General features: G+C 53.3%; 6 protein-coding genes across 6 annotated transcripts; 3 read left to right on the forward strand and 3 right to left on the reverse strand.

Annotated features, from left to right (window-relative positions):
• Positions 1-105: 105 nt before the first annotated feature.
• On the forward strand, positions 106-1,407 carry ppm1 (protein C-terminal leucine carboxyl O-methyltransferase ppm1; the record flags this gene model as incomplete). Its single annotated transcript, XM_024840769.1, has 2 exons — positions 106-417; positions 488-1,407. Exons 1-2 carry the CDS (start codon positions 171-173, stop codon positions 1,405-1,407), a joined length of 1,167 nt encoding a protein of 388 aa, XP_024697552.1. The 5' UTR covers positions 106-170.
• A 314-nt stretch (positions 1,408-1,721) lies between these two features.
• P168DRAFT_27406 (SUN domain-containing protein) lies at positions 1,722-3,573 on the forward strand. The gene is made up of 3 exons (XM_024835399.1): positions 1,722-2,353; positions 2,410-2,645; positions 2,703-3,573. Exons 1-3 carry the CDS (start codon positions 2,036-2,038, stop codon positions 3,463-3,465), a joined length of 1,317 nt encoding a protein of 438 aa, XP_024697553.1. The 5' UTR covers positions 1,722-2,035; the 3' UTR covers positions 3,466-3,573.
• A 1,411-nt stretch (positions 3,574-4,984) lies between these two features.
• P168DRAFT_324003 (putative MFS transporter) lies at positions 4,985-7,682 on the reverse strand. Its single transcript, XM_024840770.1, has 3 exons — positions 6,416-7,682; positions 6,182-6,363; positions 4,985-6,132 (listed from the first exon to the last, which is right to left on the reverse strand). The coding sequence occupies exons 1-3, from the start codon at positions 7,350-7,352 to the stop codon at positions 5,179-5,181; spliced, it is 2,073 nt and encodes a 690-aa protein (XP_024697554.1). The 5' UTR covers positions 7,353-7,682; the 3' UTR covers positions 4,985-5,178.
• Positions 7,683-8,108: 426 nt separating this feature from the next.
• Positions 8,109-10,324, reverse strand: P168DRAFT_301562 (arylsulfotransferase family protein; the record flags this gene model as incomplete). Its single annotated transcript, XM_024838539.1, has 4 exons — positions 8,109-8,344; positions 8,413-9,934; positions 9,986-10,114; positions 10,280-10,324. The coding sequence occupies 4 exons, from the start codon at positions 10,322-10,324 to the stop codon at positions 8,109-8,111; spliced, it is 1,932 nt and encodes a 643-aa protein (XP_024697555.1).
• Positions 10,325-11,818: 1,494 nt separating this feature from the next.
• Positions 11,819-12,568, forward strand: P168DRAFT_287035 (uncharacterized protein). The gene has a single exon (XM_024836482.1). The coding sequence runs from the start codon at positions 11,919-11,921 to the stop codon at positions 12,300-12,302; it is 384 nt and encodes a 127-aa protein (XP_024697556.1). The 5' UTR covers positions 11,819-11,918; the 3' UTR covers positions 12,303-12,568.
• A 1,698-nt stretch (positions 12,569-14,266) lies between these two features.
• P168DRAFT_301563 (sulfotransferase family protein) lies at positions 14,267-15,893 on the reverse strand. The gene is made up of 4 exons (XM_024838540.1): positions 15,386-15,893; positions 15,153-15,325; positions 14,993-15,096; positions 14,267-14,932 (listed from the first exon to the last, which is right to left on the reverse strand). The coding sequence occupies exons 1-4, from the start codon at positions 15,528-15,530 to the stop codon at positions 14,497-14,499; spliced, it is 858 nt and encodes a 285-aa protein (XP_024697557.1). The 5' UTR covers positions 15,531-15,893; the 3' UTR covers positions 14,267-14,496.
• Positions 15,894-16,675: the final 782 nt, after the last annotated feature.

The raw sequence follows: 16,675 nt of genomic DNA on the forward strand, positions 1-16,675 counted from the left end.
ATCATCTTTAGTCAGGTCGTGCATTACCCGATGAGGTTAGACTGGATTGGCATCACATCATTCCGATCGGCCTGAGCTTCTCCCCTCAATCCAACTACTTATTCCTTTCAACACCTTAACTTGCGCATTTACTTTATTTCTCTCGCGCAATTCGCTTATAAACACCCTGCATGTCGGCACCACAGATCCCCAACCTCAACACACTACGCCGCGGAGGCGGAGGGAGTCGCGGCCGATTGAGGGGTCGTGGTGGGGGCCCGCAGACAGGCAATCAAGACCAGGTAGTGCAAGGCACAGACAACGACGCCGGGGTGTCGCGTCTGAGCGCCGTTCGCCTAGGGTATCTCGACGATCCATATGCGCCGGTTCTGACGCAGCCAGGGGCAGAGACCCGCCGCCTGCCCATAATCAACAGAGGTAAGCAGACGATCCTTCCACAATTGACGACCGCGCCCGCCTGATCGTTTCCGAATCGCACAAACTACAGGCACCTACGTGCGAACAACGGTAATCGATACGCTCATCCGACGATTCCTCGATGGGATGCCCGCGACGAGCAGGAAACAGGTCATCTCGCTCGGTGCGGGCACCGACACGCGCATCTTCCGCCTCCTGTCGTCTGCTTCGCACCCGCCCGTCCAAAACCTCGTCTACCATGAGATCGACTTCGCCGTGAATACAGCTGCCAAGATTAAATTCATCCGCGCGTCGCCGTTGCTGCAGCGTGCGCTCGGCGCGGATGTGGCTATCTCCGCGGCGGGGGATGCGCTGCACTCCCCTGCGTATCACATCCACCCGTTGGATCTGCGGTCGTTGAAGAAGGGAGGGAAGAAAGAGGGGGAGGGCGTGCCGGATGGGGATGCGACAACTTCGGCGCCAGCGCTGCGCGAGGTGGACCCGACGCTGCCAACGCTGGTGATCTCCGAGTGCTGTCTAGTGTATTTAGCGCCTGGGGACGCGGCCGACGTGGTCGGATATCTGACGGAAACGCTGTTCGGAGGAAGCGGAGAGGCACCGCCGTCGCCGCTGGGGCTCATCCTGTACGAGCCGATCCGGCCGGACGACGCATTCGGACGCACGATGGTGTCGAATCTGGCGACGCGGGGCATCCAGTTGCCCACACTACACAAGTACGCGACGCTGGAGGCGCAGCGGCGGCGGTTACAGGAGCACGGGTTTTACGGGGGCCAGGCGGCGGCTGATGTGGATTTCTTGTGGGAGCGGTGGGTGGACGAGGCTGAGAAGGAGCGGGTGGCGGGGTTGGAGATGCTCGATGAGATGGAGGAGTGGAGGCTGTTGGCTCGACATTACTGCGTGGCGTGGGGATGGCGCGAGGGGACGACGGGGGGGCAGACGACGGACGCGTTTGATGGATGGAGGGATATGGAAGGGCAGAAGGACGGCTAGACGCAGGCGATTGACTGGCTGCAATCATCATTTCTCATCGGGTCCTTTGTCCTCTTGCGAGAGCGACTATTGCGACTAGTTGACGCCTTCTCCGGCGATTAGGGTGACACACGGAGACCCCTTTACGAACTCTCCACTACACCACAGCGCGCGTCGGGGGTATAGAAGTGTATGGGCAAGCGCCATCGTTAAATCACATTCCAAAAAATCCGGCGACAGCCAGACTGCGATATTGATGTGCCGATCGCGGTGAACCTCGGGTCTGGACGCTTCTAAGTCGTCTTCCGCGGCCGATCCTCATCTGAAGCGGTTTCGAGTCCATGTATACTCCGGGATTGAATGGAACGATAGCCCTACAGTGGAGACGCGCATGAACACCCGGGGAGAGACTGATTGGCGCAGTCTCCTGCCAAGGACGAGCTAAGAAGTTAATCCAACGATGGTTTCATTAGCCCCCGGCCTCAGTGGCCTGCTTGTGCCTCTCTCATTTCCAGTTCTCTGTTTTCTTTCTTTCTTTCCTTCGTTGATGCATCTCTCGGTCTGTCCCTTTTCACCCCAGTCATTCATTTGGGTTCAAGACCTCGTCTTTCGTTGGAGATTGTAGACCCCGGATCAGATCGATATCACGATGCGATACTATACGACGACATGGTTGGCGCTGTTCGCCTGCGCGGGGGCTTCCCAACACGGCCACGGACACAGTCACCGCCACCGCCATCGTTACGCCAGCGTCGACGAGCCCCTTGAGAAGCGGAGTGGAAGCTGCAAGTTCCCCAAGGACGCCGGTCTGATCGAGATCACACCGAGCATGACGAACGGCGGCTGGGCCCTGAGCCCTGATCAGTCGTGCGAGCCTGGCGGATACTGTCCTTACGCCTGTCCCCCGGGTCAGCTGTCCATGCAGTGGGACCCCGACGCGACCTCGTACAGTTATCCTGCGTCCATGGTAGGTGCTACGCTATTGGGAGAAGTAGTTTGATAGAACTCGGCTAACAGGACTAGAACGGCGGTCTCTACTGCGACGACGACGGCAAGATCAAGAAGCCCTTCCCTGACAAACCCTACTGCCAGGACGGTACCGGCGCGGTGGCCGCCCGCAGCAAGTGCAAGAAGGGCGGGGTGTCTTTCTGTCAGACCGTCTTGCCAGGGAACGAAGCGATGCTGATCCCTACTATGGTCGAGGACGTGACGGACCTGGCGGTGCCCGACCCGGAGTACTGGTGCGAGACGTCAGCGCAGTATGCCCCCTCTTCCCCGTACGCATGAACCCCAAACCAAGAACTGACCAAAAACAGCTTCTACATCAACCCCCCAGGGTATGATCCCGAGACAGCCTGCGTGTGGGGCACCTCATCCAACCCATACGGCAACTGGTCTCCCTACGTGGCGGGAGCGAATACCGACAAAAAAGGGCAGACGTTCGTCAAGCTCGCGTGGAACCCCGTCTACCTGGAGCCGGCGACGCCCTTCCGCGACGTGGTCCCGGACTTTGGGGTGGAGATCGAGTGCGATGGGGGCGAGTGTCAAGGCTTGCCGTGCAAGATCGACCCGGATGTCAACGCTGTTAATGAAGTGTGCGGCAAGTCGGAGAAGGAGGGCGCCGGGGGCGGTGCATTCTGCGTGGTTACTGTTCCTAAGGGGGCGAAGGCGCATATTGTGGTGTTCGATAAGGCTGGTTCTGATGACGAGGATGATGAGGATGAGGACGACGAGGGGTCCTCGACGACACTGTCCATCCCGTCCAGCACGGAGGAACCTACGAGCACCAAAGAACCAACTAGCACCGAAGCACCGACCAGCACCGACGCCCCGACCAGCAGCACGTCCTCGGCCTCCACCACGCGCCCCACGTCAGGCCCAAGCTCCAGCGGGGGGTCCTCCTCCAGCTACACCTACCGACCGCCGGTGCTGATCGAGACCGGTACTGCCCAGTCTGCGGGGACCAGGACCGCGACGCCTTCTTCCTCTGCCCAGAGTGGAAGTACCCGGGAGGTAGTATCTATGGGATTTGTAGTGGCGATGGTGATGGGTGTGCTGGGTGTACGTGAGGCCTTATAAGCGGCCTCGCTTTATATACACTTGGATACTTCTGCCTATGATTTATGTTGGCATTGATTACGATGTTATTGTCTTTACTTCTAAAATACTGTATTATTATTATTATCTATTAATTTATTTGTTATTGTATTTCAAGTCATCTCTGTTGTTTAATCCATGTAACTATATCTATAGTAGGGCTCATATAGTCCCGATAAACACTTACATAAGCACCCTATCTCCGCATCATCGAACACCCCAGACACAGACCAACTCAACAACAACAGGCAACAATCACAGAAGAAGAGAAAGCAAGAAAGAGACGGGAAAATGCCTCCATCCCCACAAACCGTACGTCCATCTTTACCCCCCCCCCCACTCACCAAGCCAAAATAACAGAAAATACTAACAAAAAAACAGGCAAAACTAACCTCCACCCTCCACCTCCTCATCCCCCGCCTCCGCCTCCTGCAGAAGAAGTCCTCCGCGCAAAGCGTCCACCAACGGCGCGAGCTCTCCGCCCTCCTCGCCGAAGGCCGCGACGAGTCCGCGCGCATACGGGTCGAAAATGTCATCGCGACCGACACCGCCGTGGAGGTGATGGAGATGGTCGAGCTGTATTGCGAGTTGGTGCTCGCGCGGGCGAATCTGCTGGATCAGGTGGCGTTTTCGGAGAAGGGGGTGGCGATGAGGGGGGATTTGAGGGCTTATTATCTGCAGCTGCAGAAGGCGCAGCAGCAGCATGGTTCTTCGAGGACTGGGAGGGATGCGACGAGGGAGGAGAAGAAGAAAGAGGCGGGGTTGTTTTCGTTTTCGTTTTGGAGGTCGATTCCGTCTTCGCCTGCTCCTCCCCCGTCTTCTCCTTCTCCTTCTCCGTCGTCTACATCTGCAAAGCAAACCACTACCTCCACAGAACAAGAACAGCCCCAACAAGACCACCAATCCGACCCCCAAGAACCCCCCGAAGAAGAAAAAGAATACATCTCCCCGCCCCTCGACACAGCCAGCACCTCCATAATCTACGCGCAAGCGCGCTTCCCCACCGAAGTGCGCGAGCTGACCCTGCTCCGCGCGCTCCTCACCGAGCGATACGGCAAAGAGTTCGCCGCGCTGGCCGCAGACGACCGCGTGCCGGGCGTGCGGGTGCCGGCGAAACTGGTCAAGGCGCTGCGGGTGCGTGCGCCGAGCGAGGAGCTCGTGGATTGTTATTTGAGTGAGATTGCGAGGGCTTATGCTGTGAGGTCGGAGAGGTATAATCCTGGGGGGCATGGGTTGGATTCTTCTGGGGAGGGGGGTCATGGGGGGATACTGCTGGGGAGGGGGATGGTGGAAATACTGCTCGAGATGGGAAAGAAGGTGGGGATGAGAGTGGAAATACTAATGATAATGATAAGTCAGGATCATCACCCGGGGGTAAAATCCCGGAAGTGGATGATTTGACGAAGCGGTTTGCTGCGCTGAGGCGGTTGTGAGGATTGATTGATGTTACATGTTAGCTACCTTAGCTACCTTACGTGTTATGAAATGTCCAAGTCAAATGGCCAAGTATCCTCGATACTCTATATACTCTATCTATCATCCAACTGTACAAGTCACTAGACACCACCCAAATATATACATGGGATCAAAAATAACACAACGAAAGAAACATTGAAGGAATGCAGTGCAGGATGCAAGAAAAAAGGAAAAAGGAAAAGAAAGATAAAGAATGCAGAAAAAGAAAGAAACTATACACTAATCGTATGTCTCCCCAGGGAGTAGAATCTCATGACCTGACCCCTCATACACAAATACAGCAGCGACGCACCCCATGGCCGAGACCAGCGCGACCAGCCACCACGCGAACCCGACCATGCCCATCTCCAGCCCGTAGCCGTACCACCCGCCGGAGAAGATAGGTCCCACGGTGCGGAACGCCGAGGACACGGACTGGCCGACGCCGTGGATGGTGCCCAGCACGGACGGATGCGGGGAGCAGTTATTTAGCAGGATGATGGAGGTGGGGAGGGTGAAGGTGCGCGCCGTGACCTGCAGGAACAGCACAACGACGATAGAGAACCAGACCCAGATGCCGTTTGCCTGGCCCGGGGGCGGGGTCGACGACGGTGCCAGCGCGATGTACGGCGCGAAGGCGTAGGCCAGCGGGAACAGTGTCAGGAAGTACTGGTAGCTCTTGGCTGTGCCCAGTCGTCCGTTGATCGTCGGGTAGATGGTGAATTGCAGCAGCATGCCGATGACTCCGAGGATGGCCGTCGCGAAGCCGACGCTCTGCGGTAGCATGCCAAGGCCGCCTGTGAAGATGAAGGGCAGTCGGCGCGCGGGCGCCGCCGGGTCGGCTGCGTCGTAGCGCGGGGTCGAGAGGAAGAGTAGCCAGAGGTTGTTGAAGGCGCCCATCTGGAAGTCGAAGAAGGCTTGTGCCAGGAGCGTGCAGAGCACGTTCTTGGTCCACAGTCGTCGGAAGGGGAGGATGCGCGCGGCGCGCGCGGTGGGTCGCGCGGCCTTTTCTTCGAGCTCGTAGCTCTCGGACTCGCGGTGTCGGTGTAGCAGTGGGCCCTCTTCGTCGTAGTCGGCGAAGGGGAGCCGTTGGTGCAGGGGGGATGATGACGGGACGGCGGCACGGACGACCTTGGCGACGAGTCGTAGAATGAAGGTGCCCAGGCCGGGCTTTCCTTTGCACGCATCGAGGGTCTGGATGGATTAGCCTAGTTCCGGTAGGTAGATGGAGAAGATAGTGTACCTCTTCGAAATACATGCCGACCAAGACCGCCGTGACACTCAAAAATAAGGCATTGGCGAACATGGGCAAGGCGTACGGATAGCGCGTCAGCCACTCGACGCCGGTCTGGCCGCCGAAAGACGAATTGGGGCCGAACAGGGTGGGATAGGCGCGGACGGGATCCGCGAGCATGCCGCCCATGACTATTTCGTCAGTACATATATTCATGAACATTCTAGGTGAGGAAAAACCTACCCGGACCAAACAGTGAAGCAATGTTGAACCCAATTGGGAGGATTAGGAAAGCACGCGAATGATATTTCTTCTCCTTGACATTCTCCGCGATAGAAGTCCGAATAATACCAACAGTACCATTAATAGCACCGCCAAACGAGCGCCAGAACACGGCCTGCGCGAACGACGTCGAAAAAGCAACTCCCAAACACGACAGCGCAGTACCCAACAAGCCGACCAGCAGCACGAACTTGCGACCGCCCCATTCGGCGTCCGCAACACGTCCCCAAGGGATGGCCGTCGCGAACTGGGCGGCGGTAAAGGCGCCCTGGAGGATACCAGCCTGGGTCGCGACGTCGGAGTCGGAGAGGGTCTCGTCGAAGGATTTGAGCTGGTAGAACATGTAAGCCTGCAGGGAGGCGACCTGCAGGAAATCGAAGACGCGACAGAGACCCAAGATCCCCAGCTGTTGCTTCCGGGGCAGTGACATCCAGGTCACGGGGCCGGGCCGGGGTTGCGGGGAGAGATCGGACGGGAAGGACGACAGATGTCGGGAGATGGAGTGGCCGGAGCGACTGCGGGCGTGGCCCTGCCACTCGAAGGAGGTACTTTTGAGATTCATATTGTCGCCGGCGTCGTCCGGGAAGTGGAAATCGTCGTCGTCGTTGTCGTCGTATCGGCCGGAGGAGCCCTCGGAGACTTGCGCCAGGGAGACGTTGGAGTTCCCGCGACGGCGCGAGGAGGAAGAGGGGAAGACGGGGGAGGGTTCGGGACCTTGATCGTGACCAGACGTCCAGGAAGTGGCCCGGGAGTGATGGGCATTCCGGTCCCTCTTGGGCTGCTGAATGGAGGAAGACGAGGAGGGAGTCGGGGCAGGGTGGGTTGAGATGGAAGGAATAGCGGTCGTCGTGGACGACTGACGACGATGTCCTTGGAATGCAGAATTGGAGACTGGCATTGAGGGTGTAGACTTGGCGGTCGTCACTCGCCAAGTCAGATATTTTATTATTTTATTAGTATATTAGAATTATCTCTTTATTTTATTTTATTTTATTGTTTTATTTTCCCGGTTAAAGAGGAAAGAATAAAAAATAAAATCAAATAAAATAAAATAATAGAATAGAATAGAGGGGAGAAACGACGGAGGATCGGAATGGGTTTCGGAAATTAGTTCAGCATGATCCCCGTTAGCCTGGAGAAAGAACCGAATGATTGGATATAAAGGAGGGAAGAAGAGAAGAAGAAGATAAAAAAGAGAAGAGAGAGAAAGATAGGAAGTTAGAGAAAGTGAGTCCGAGAGAGTCCGAGAGGAAGAGAGAAGAGAAAAGAGAGAAATCCCAGCTATGAAAGGAGTCAAGTATCTTACACGATACACCATCCATACAAGGATCGGCATTGCTGGGCTTGCGACGCTTGACTCCACCATTGAAACCCGTGTCTTGGCGAGTCAGAGAGCTGGTCGAGATTCTGATGGAAATAGAAACAACCATGGAACGTGCAGTGGTCTTGATTATCCCATCAATTCTATGAAGCTCACAGCCGCTTACGTAGGACCATTGTATACTCCATACTAGGAGTATAGATAGTGTACTATATGCGGATACTGACAGATGCTCCAGGTTGGTTAGTCAGGAACATGTCAAACGTTACGGATGTATTCTATTACACAACCATACCGTATAATACAGTATTCCCATTACCTCCTGATACAGACTCATCCATCGTCCATCCGATGTGCATATGGATGCTGATGCTGCAGACTCGCCTGCCCATTCCACCACGCCATGTCGTCCGAGGATAGGGATGATTTCCGTCCCTCCATCTCCTCTAGACTGTCACTCGAGCCATTGTCCAACAGGGTAAATCGATCTCGTCGGCGATACAGCGTCCACCCCGTGATAGCCCCGACGACCACCACCAGGGCACCCACCACACCTAACCACCAGATTTCTATACAGTCAGTATCTTCAATATAATCTATATTATCATAAATCAAAAAAAAAAAAAAAAAAGCTTACCTTCAACCTCATCCTCCTCATCATACCCATTATACCCCTCCGGCACCCCCGTTTCACCCCAGTCAAAGTGCGTCTCAGGATGATCCGGATCGATCCACGGCACCGTGTTGATCCCCGTCGGGGGAATGAACGGCTCCGCATCCTCCTCCTCCCCAGGCACCCCAAACGCCGCCGCATTAGCGCAGGATCCTTGCCCGCAGATTCCCCGCAGCGCCCCCGACGGCGTGAACGTGAACCGGCTCTGCGACTTGCCCAGCACGCTGCCCTCGCCGTCCACGGCCTCCACGTACGACCAGCGCACGTACCGCGCCACCGAGCATGTCGTTTCAAATCCGTCTTTAACCACCTCTTGTAGCAACTCGTAGGGTCCCGTGTGCTGGCTGACGGAGCCGTAAAAGCGCCAGTGGCGCACGCGGGTCGCCCCGTTCCAGCTGGCGTAGAGGGTGGTGCTGGTGCTGTTCTGCTCTAGAGATGGTGCATACGCCCATAACGCCGGAATGTCGGTCGGGTCGCCGTCCCAGCGGAATTTCTGCGCCCGGTAGTTCATCAGGCTGGTTGTGCTGGTCGTGTTCGGGGGTTGGCCGAGCGTGCCCCAGAACAGCAGCCCTCCCTCCGCGTCGTGCTCCGAGATGGCCGCGCGGTTCCCCCACCCGACCACCACCGTGCCCTGCTCCGTCGTCTGCATGTTGCCCTGGCTGGAGCTGAGCGTGAGGCGGTCGGGAGGAGGTTCGTAGCGGTGGACCTGCTCGGCGGTCTGGCCGACGTGGTCGATGACGATGACCATGCCCGAGGAGAAGTCATGCGTCTTGTTGAAGCCGTTCCAGCCGTTGTTGAACAGCGACAGCGCGGTATGCGTGGCGTTCTCAGTCAGCCACCGCGCGTCGTGCTGCTGCGAGAAGCTAAAGTCGAGGTTAGCAAAGCTGGGATCCGCCCCGTGCAGCTTCCACAGGATGGACCCGTCGCGGCCCGAGATCTTGTAAACAGCGCAGGTGTGCCGCGCCGACACCAGGTAGTCTCCCTCGGCGTTCTTCTCGATCGAGTTGATGTGGAAGTAGTCCCACGGCGAGCGCGGGTCCAGCCCCGTCCCCGAGGTGTCGGTGTGCGCCGGGTACGTGTATCCCGCCGACGGGTCGACATGGTCCAGCGACCGCCACTCGAACCGCACCGCCCCCGTCTCGACATCCACCTCCTGGAACACGCTCTCCATCACCCATCCGATCCCCGTGCGCACGTTCCACGCGCTCAGGTCGAACGCCCGCTGCTGGTAGACTGTTACGAGGGCGTGGCGCCCGTTGTCGATCAGCTTGAACTCGTGCATGTCGCTTGACGCCATGCCTCCGCCCGGTACGACCGTCTTGACGATGCGGTAGCGTCGGTCCATGATGACGCCGTGGCCGCGGCAGTACCCGCGTTGCTGCACGCCTTGGAAGAAGCACAGGTGGTCTTCGCCCTGGTACTGGCAGACGTGTACGTTGTGGGCGTTTCCGGGGCCGGAGTTGCCCCAGCCGCTCCACACCAGTTCCTGTATGGTCAGCGACGAATTTAGAATGATAGTCTCAGGGACATCACCTACTCCGGTATCATCGTAGATGTACGGTCCTGCATTGTCAGTCTCGTACGGGCCGACGAATATATAGCCCGGACTGAGCTGGTCGGGAATACGGTGCTCGACCGTTAAGACGGGAGGGAAGAGATCAGGTCGCTGGAGGATCAGCAGTCAGACACTTATACATGGTGAAGAGAACCTACCGATTTATAGGCAGGACCCTCTGCAAGCACGCCATGCAGCACGCCATGCAGCAAGTTCAACAGGAGAAGCCAAACGCCACACGTGGTGCGAATTGCCGATCCCCCTGTGATGTCAGACCTTGACATTACCCTGGACGTGGACGTAGATATAAACATGGACCATTGCTCTGTTCCGTCATGGAAGCGAAACCAGTCAACAGACACAGCTACCAATGAGATAAACAAGGATCCTTGGACGGTTTAAAGTAAAGTAGGTAGTAGAAAAGGTCTCCGCTACCAGGGGTGAAAAAGATGGACACAGGGATGGGGAATGATAAACAGGCAAGGATCGGCATGTTAAACGACGGAGGGATCAATAAAGATTCGTCTGCCAAGACGACCTGGCTGTCATTGCTGTTATGATGGGATGACGTCGTGAGTTCTTGAGCTGGGGAATAGTATGGAGTAGAGAGGTTGAATCTGGGGATAAAATTGTAAAATCTCCGAGATCTTCAACTACAGTAGAATTGTATAGACAAGAGTGATCCATCACCTGGCTAGTTAACTAATTTAATCTAATCCAAACTGACATTCGATGAACTAAATCACTTATAACAATTGATTTCCTCAATCTAGTCCATATTCAGTCCATAAACATAGAGAATATAGACTACACATAACCCTAATTTAGTATAAGCAACTAGCCCAAGGCTGTGCAGCCAAGCCGACCGACCACGCTTAAAATGACCACCAGCCTCACCACACCCCACCAACAGTAGATAAGACAAGATGTCAATGTCCAAATTCTTCTTTAGTATCGGACTCTGGCTCGCAGGCCGACAACATGGGCACCAGAAACGCGATGCCCAAAGGTATGTCGACAGCAATACACCCGGTGGGCCTGTACCAACAATGACTATGGCGTATACTAGAAACCAACCCTAGTACAATCGGTCCTCGCAGGTCTGCGAAACATTTTAGTTAGATCTCAGCACACGGTCTTGAGCCAGGAAGAAATCTTCAATGAGTAGAGGTTGGCTGCTGCTGCTGATACTACTACGAGGATAGTGACAGGCCGCCAGCTGGGCGTGTTAGTGGGTTTATTGTCCCGCGTGAATACGGACGGGACGATACGGGCGCTCCGGTGTTATCCGGGGGACCTGGCTGAGGGAGATGGGCATGGAGAAGTGGGGGAGTGGTTAGGGTTGGGCGAAGGCGAGTCGAGTGAGGCAGAATATAGTAGGATAATGGATGTTTTGGTGTTCTCCTCCTCCCTCTCTCCCCCTATAAGAAAATGCTAATGATAAGCCCCATCTACGCATTCGCTTCTACGCTGTCTTTTATTCCAACAAAAAAGCAATACTTGTGTATCAAGCAATGCGCTGCCACGTTGATGGCGATACGCAATACCGGGAGACTGGCGAGTTACTATGCAGCCTGCGAGGTTAGCTATTCGATCTACCCCGCAGGTCTAGACTCAGTACAATATACAAAAGAAATATTGAATATGTATAGATTACAAAGAAGAAGAACAAAGAAAAACCTGAACCACACTCTCATTATCAGAACACAATGTGGTCAATTGCGTCATGGAATGTGGCGTTTCATACGTAAGAAAGCACCAAAGTAAGAAAGCACCAAAGTATAAGGTATACCAGACAGCCACACAATGGAAGAAGAACCCATCCACCAGACAGACAGAAAAACCATAGATCATTCATTCATCCATTCACTCATTCATGCATACACACACCTACCAAGCCTTCCTATATCCGAAGATGAAGCCCCAATCTCGCAACAAACCCACCCACACATCCTCACCACCCGCAGCCCCAACAACCAGCAAAGACTACTTCTCGCACATCCCCGAACAAAGAACATTATCCCCAACTACGTCACACAACAACCAGCCCGACCACTTCGTAGAACGGCCCTACCTAAGAACCACAACAAGCACCAGCAGCAGCCACTCCTCAACCTGGCTCCAACGGACCATCTCGCAAAACTGGCTCTCGGACCGCCCCCTCTCGGACGAAAGCCGCAGCGCGCTCAAAGACTACGAAGAGCTGTTCCGTCCGGCGCTTGAGAACAGGCGGGATCGACATCGGGATCGGGATGGGGCCTGCGATCGAGATCGGCACTCTTGGGGACAAACGCCTTGATTGCCACCTAGGTGCCTATGTCGTTGCGATTGATTCTATTTGTGGGTGATAGATGGGCGTAACCTATTAATATTCGGGATTGGACTTGTCGCATTTGTGGTGCAGATGGTGGTGCTATTTTGGGACTTGACTGGTATGTTGGATGACGTCATTGTGGTATTCTACGATCGAGGGGGAGTATAAAAGTACGGAATTTATATAACTATATCTAATGTATACTTAAGTAATATGGTATTCTGTGGTATTTTTGAAGGAATAATCATTTTATTTGGAGTCTGCACAAGTAAACACTTATCGCGTAAGACCAACGCTATACACAATATCAATAGCTGCAGCAGAATTGCCAAAAGTCCTGCTTAACCTCCACCTGCAGAGATGCCTCCGAGTCATTGTTAATCTAACGTGTTGTGCAGGGCTGATTAATGTTGTGAAACATTCGCTTACAATGCAGGCTGAGATGGACCCAGCATGCCAAGGACTCATCCTTCTTTGTTATGTAGTCGGGTTATCTCTTATTGTTTCACGAGGGCGGCTGGTGGGGACGTTGAGTCAGTGTGCATGTAGTACTTGCCCTAGCAATGTAGTAGAATGGTGTCTAGTTTATTATATATTGCGCTATATACGAAGCATATTGGCTGTCTATATATAAGATATGCTGGGATCAGCGGGGACTTGATAACACATGAAGTGTACTGCTGATCTAGCCTAGCTGATCTGTTCAACGGCCATTTCCCCAGAGAAGCCTTTTCAAAAAGAGACGGGGTTTCAAGTCGAGATAATCTCCATCTCATCCCAATTGTCTAGTGTAGCTCCTTACCATGCACTCTGTATGACACGGAACATCACTCTTGTTTGTCCGATGCGGTGACGATAAGATATTGCTTGAGTTGATATCGAGAAATGAACGTCTGATATACATAGTCTTTGCTTAATCTGTACATGCAGGCGTTGTTCCGCTTAGCTCATTTATCTCATAGTAAAGTATTTGTATTGACCCCAGTCTCTGGTAGCCAAGGGGTAATTATGCCCCTACTATTCACGAGGGTTTCTAACATAGTGATACTAGCCAGCTATCATGTTGTCTCTCAAACCAAATAGCACGATATTAATTTCTCAACAAAGGTATCTAGGCTCCTATTTCAGTGCAATAACGCCCAGCAAATGAAACAGGCTGGATTGCGCACACACAAGGGATGCAGGATAGCGACTTGGCGGTAAACAGACCGGGCTTGGCTGTAGAGGGAAAACTAGTAATGAATGAAGATCAGTATTGTAATATATGGATAAGACAAAGACAAATCTCCAGCTGAGGTATCTAGGTAGGTATCCAAGTACCACAAGAGAATCAATTAGCAATGCCAAGTCAACTGTGCAATGCACGTTCAGACATACTTCGTCATGTTCGAAGTTAAGTTACTCGGGATATGCAGGTAGCCCTTGCTTCTCTAGGCAGCAAGATTTACAGGGCTGAATTGAGTGTTATTTGTTTTTCTTTTGGAAGTATGCATGTGTTTACTACGGAGTAGGTTATTGGTATATGATAAATAGCCGTGTTTACATAATGGATAGTTGTGTTGTGTTGTTGAGACTAGTGTAGGTAGTGTAGGTCTATTCACTTCGAGATAGGAGGGCTATTGTATTACTTGAACATGGAACAAACAAGTAAACAAACAAACGAATAAATGAACAAATAGAATACCATAACCAACTAAGAAAAGGAAAGAAGAGTCTCATCTACAGTCATCACTTTCTATCACACTACTTACCTCCAGCTATAACCTAGTCTTACTTCTACGCTCAGACCTTTAGTGAGCGTCAGCCCCACCGTAACAAACAGTAGCCAGCCCGAGCACTGAAATAGAAACAGTGACCCTTGGCTTTATCTAGGCATTTCAATCTGGACGATCATTTATGTATATGTATGCATATGGTATGTGTGTATGTATGTGTATGTATAGGTATGTATGTATATGTACTAACGCCACCACAGCAATAGTGGAACCAAGTTTTGAAAGCGATTAAAAATGATTCCGAGGCCTGTCCACTCCCAAGATAAAATGTAAAGGTGAAAAAGAAAATGAGTATGAAAATGAAAATGAAAATAAAAAATAGTAATAGGAAAACATCACTGCGCCCAGCGCACGCTTGATATCACATGAAATAGAAGGAAAATAAACAGAAGAGAAGAAAAGATTTACCGGACAAACCGCTTGAACGCCATAGTGGCAGCCAAGCCAGTCGCCAGCAAGGCACCGCTCATCGTGACAGCCTGCAGGGCAGCGTTGAGCATCTGGCGACGGTTGCGGCCGCGGCAGCGCTTGAAGAAGTCGGCCATGTCGTTACCGCGGGGGAAGGCCGTGTCGGGGACGTCCTCGCCGAGGAACTCGCACAGCGGGCCCCAGCCTTCGCCGATCTGGTACTCGAGCAGACGCTCGGGGGGAACCAGGGAGCGGACCAAGGCGACGTGGTCCTCGTAGACCTGCTTGCCCTTGTTGGGGAAGTCGCCGCGGAAGAAGGTCTCGAAGAACTTGCTCAGCATCGGGTAGTACATGCTGGCGGCCCAGCTGAAGTTGGAGACGAAGCTGTGTTCGGGATCGGAGACGCGCCAGTGGACGGTCTTCATGACGGATCTATAGCGGTGGAATTAGCAAGTAGTCGATAGGCTGGAGGATTAAAGGGAAGTGACGTACGCGTGCCAGGAGTCGACTTCGCGGGTGGTCAGGATGACCTTGGCGTTGGGGTAGGCTTCGATGAGTTCCTTTGCGAACGCGCAGGCGGGCCAGTCGCAGACAGCCTGGAGGGATTGAGTTAGTTGAGCTCTGTTATCAACAGGATGGAGATGAGGAATACCTGGCAGTCACCCAGCAGTTGGTCCCATTCCTTGCGGCCGAATTCACCCACGCCGTCATACTTGGCCGCCAGGGCGTCGTGCCACATCAGGCAGTCGGGCGGGTTCTCCATACTGGCGCACATCATGTGGTAGCATCGCATGTAGCCCAGACGCTCCAGAGCAATGCGGAGAGCTACACCCCGTCAGCGTGTGTTCTATAAGCGGGGGGGACGGAGAGCCGTGTTGCACATACAGGCAGTTCCCGTTCGGCCCACACCCAGGGCCAGCACCTTCATGGGCACGGTGCGGTGGCACTTGCGCCTATCGATGCAGGTGTCATCGGTAAAGATATCCGTAGCAGGCTGAGGAGCCAGGTTGTCGGAGTGGATCAACGACATGGTGGGATAGATTATATGATCGTATAGAGGGGGAGGGGTGGGATGGAAGCGAAGGACGGACGGCTAGATAAGAGCCGTAAGTATACCGATCCGAGGGATAAAGAAGGGCGGAGTGGAATGAGAGAACACAACAAAATCAACGAAGGTCGGGGAAGAGACCAAGATTAAAAAGAGAATGACAGGAGGTAATTGAAGAAGAGAGCGAAGAAGATAAAGAAAAAGTGGACTGGAAGATGAAGAGATTAAAAAGGAGAGTCAAGATCAAGAATAGAAAATAATAATAGCAAAAAATAGAAATAATAAATAGAATAAAATAAAATAAATAATAGATAAAAAAAAAAGACAATAAAAAACAAAGTGATGGTTCTGGGGTTGAGTTTGGATTCCTAGTGGCCCATGGACAATAGACCCGAATGGTCCTCCACGTAACACCCTCTTTTCCACTTGGATTCCATCTACTAAATCTGTGAATGTAATTAATTAATTCCAATCAATCTGTCAGTCCCTTCCGGAAGACCCAGGGCATGGAAGTCAATCCGGATGTGGCAACCATGCACATGCGATTCGATCATTCTATTCCGTCCCCTCTCATAGACCGATCAGGGATTCTCGATAGTCGATAGTCGATACATGTCTTCTCATGCCGATCCTGGTGCAATGGGATACATCCACTAACCGTCCGAAACGGGGATTTCTTCCATAGCCCGACGGTGCACCATCATACCATGTATCATATCGCCTCTGGTCAATCTTCGAGAAAGGAGAGGGTTCACCCACGTTCTGGACCAAAGAGGCAGATGCGGTGGAAACTCAAAGCCGAATGAGGACCAAGGGGAAAGGGAAAAAAAGAACGGCCCACGTCATGGGGATCGGCCCAAAAGAACAACGATAGTCAGGAGGCGGGTTTTCTGAACAACTGGTTCCGAAGGTGTTCCCACGGTCCAACCACTGCCAAGACCCCCGTGCCTTATTCTTTTTTCTATCAAGGACCCGCGGTTGGATTCATTAAAGGATTTCCTGTCAGAGGTGGCCATCTTCTTGTTATCCAGACTGCATCGGTGCCCCGGGATTGAAACTTGGAATTTGGTCAAACGCCCCCTAGTAAGTCAGACAGGGGAAGGAACTGCCAAGACCCGGTCGGCGAA

This window comes from Aspergillus campestris (genome assembly GCF_002847485.1).
Source record: "Aspergillus campestris IBT 28561 chromosome Unknown P168scaffold_1, whole genome shotgun sequence".
NCBI lineage: Eukaryota > Fungi > Ascomycota > Eurotiomycetes > Eurotiales > Aspergillaceae > Aspergillus > Aspergillus campestris.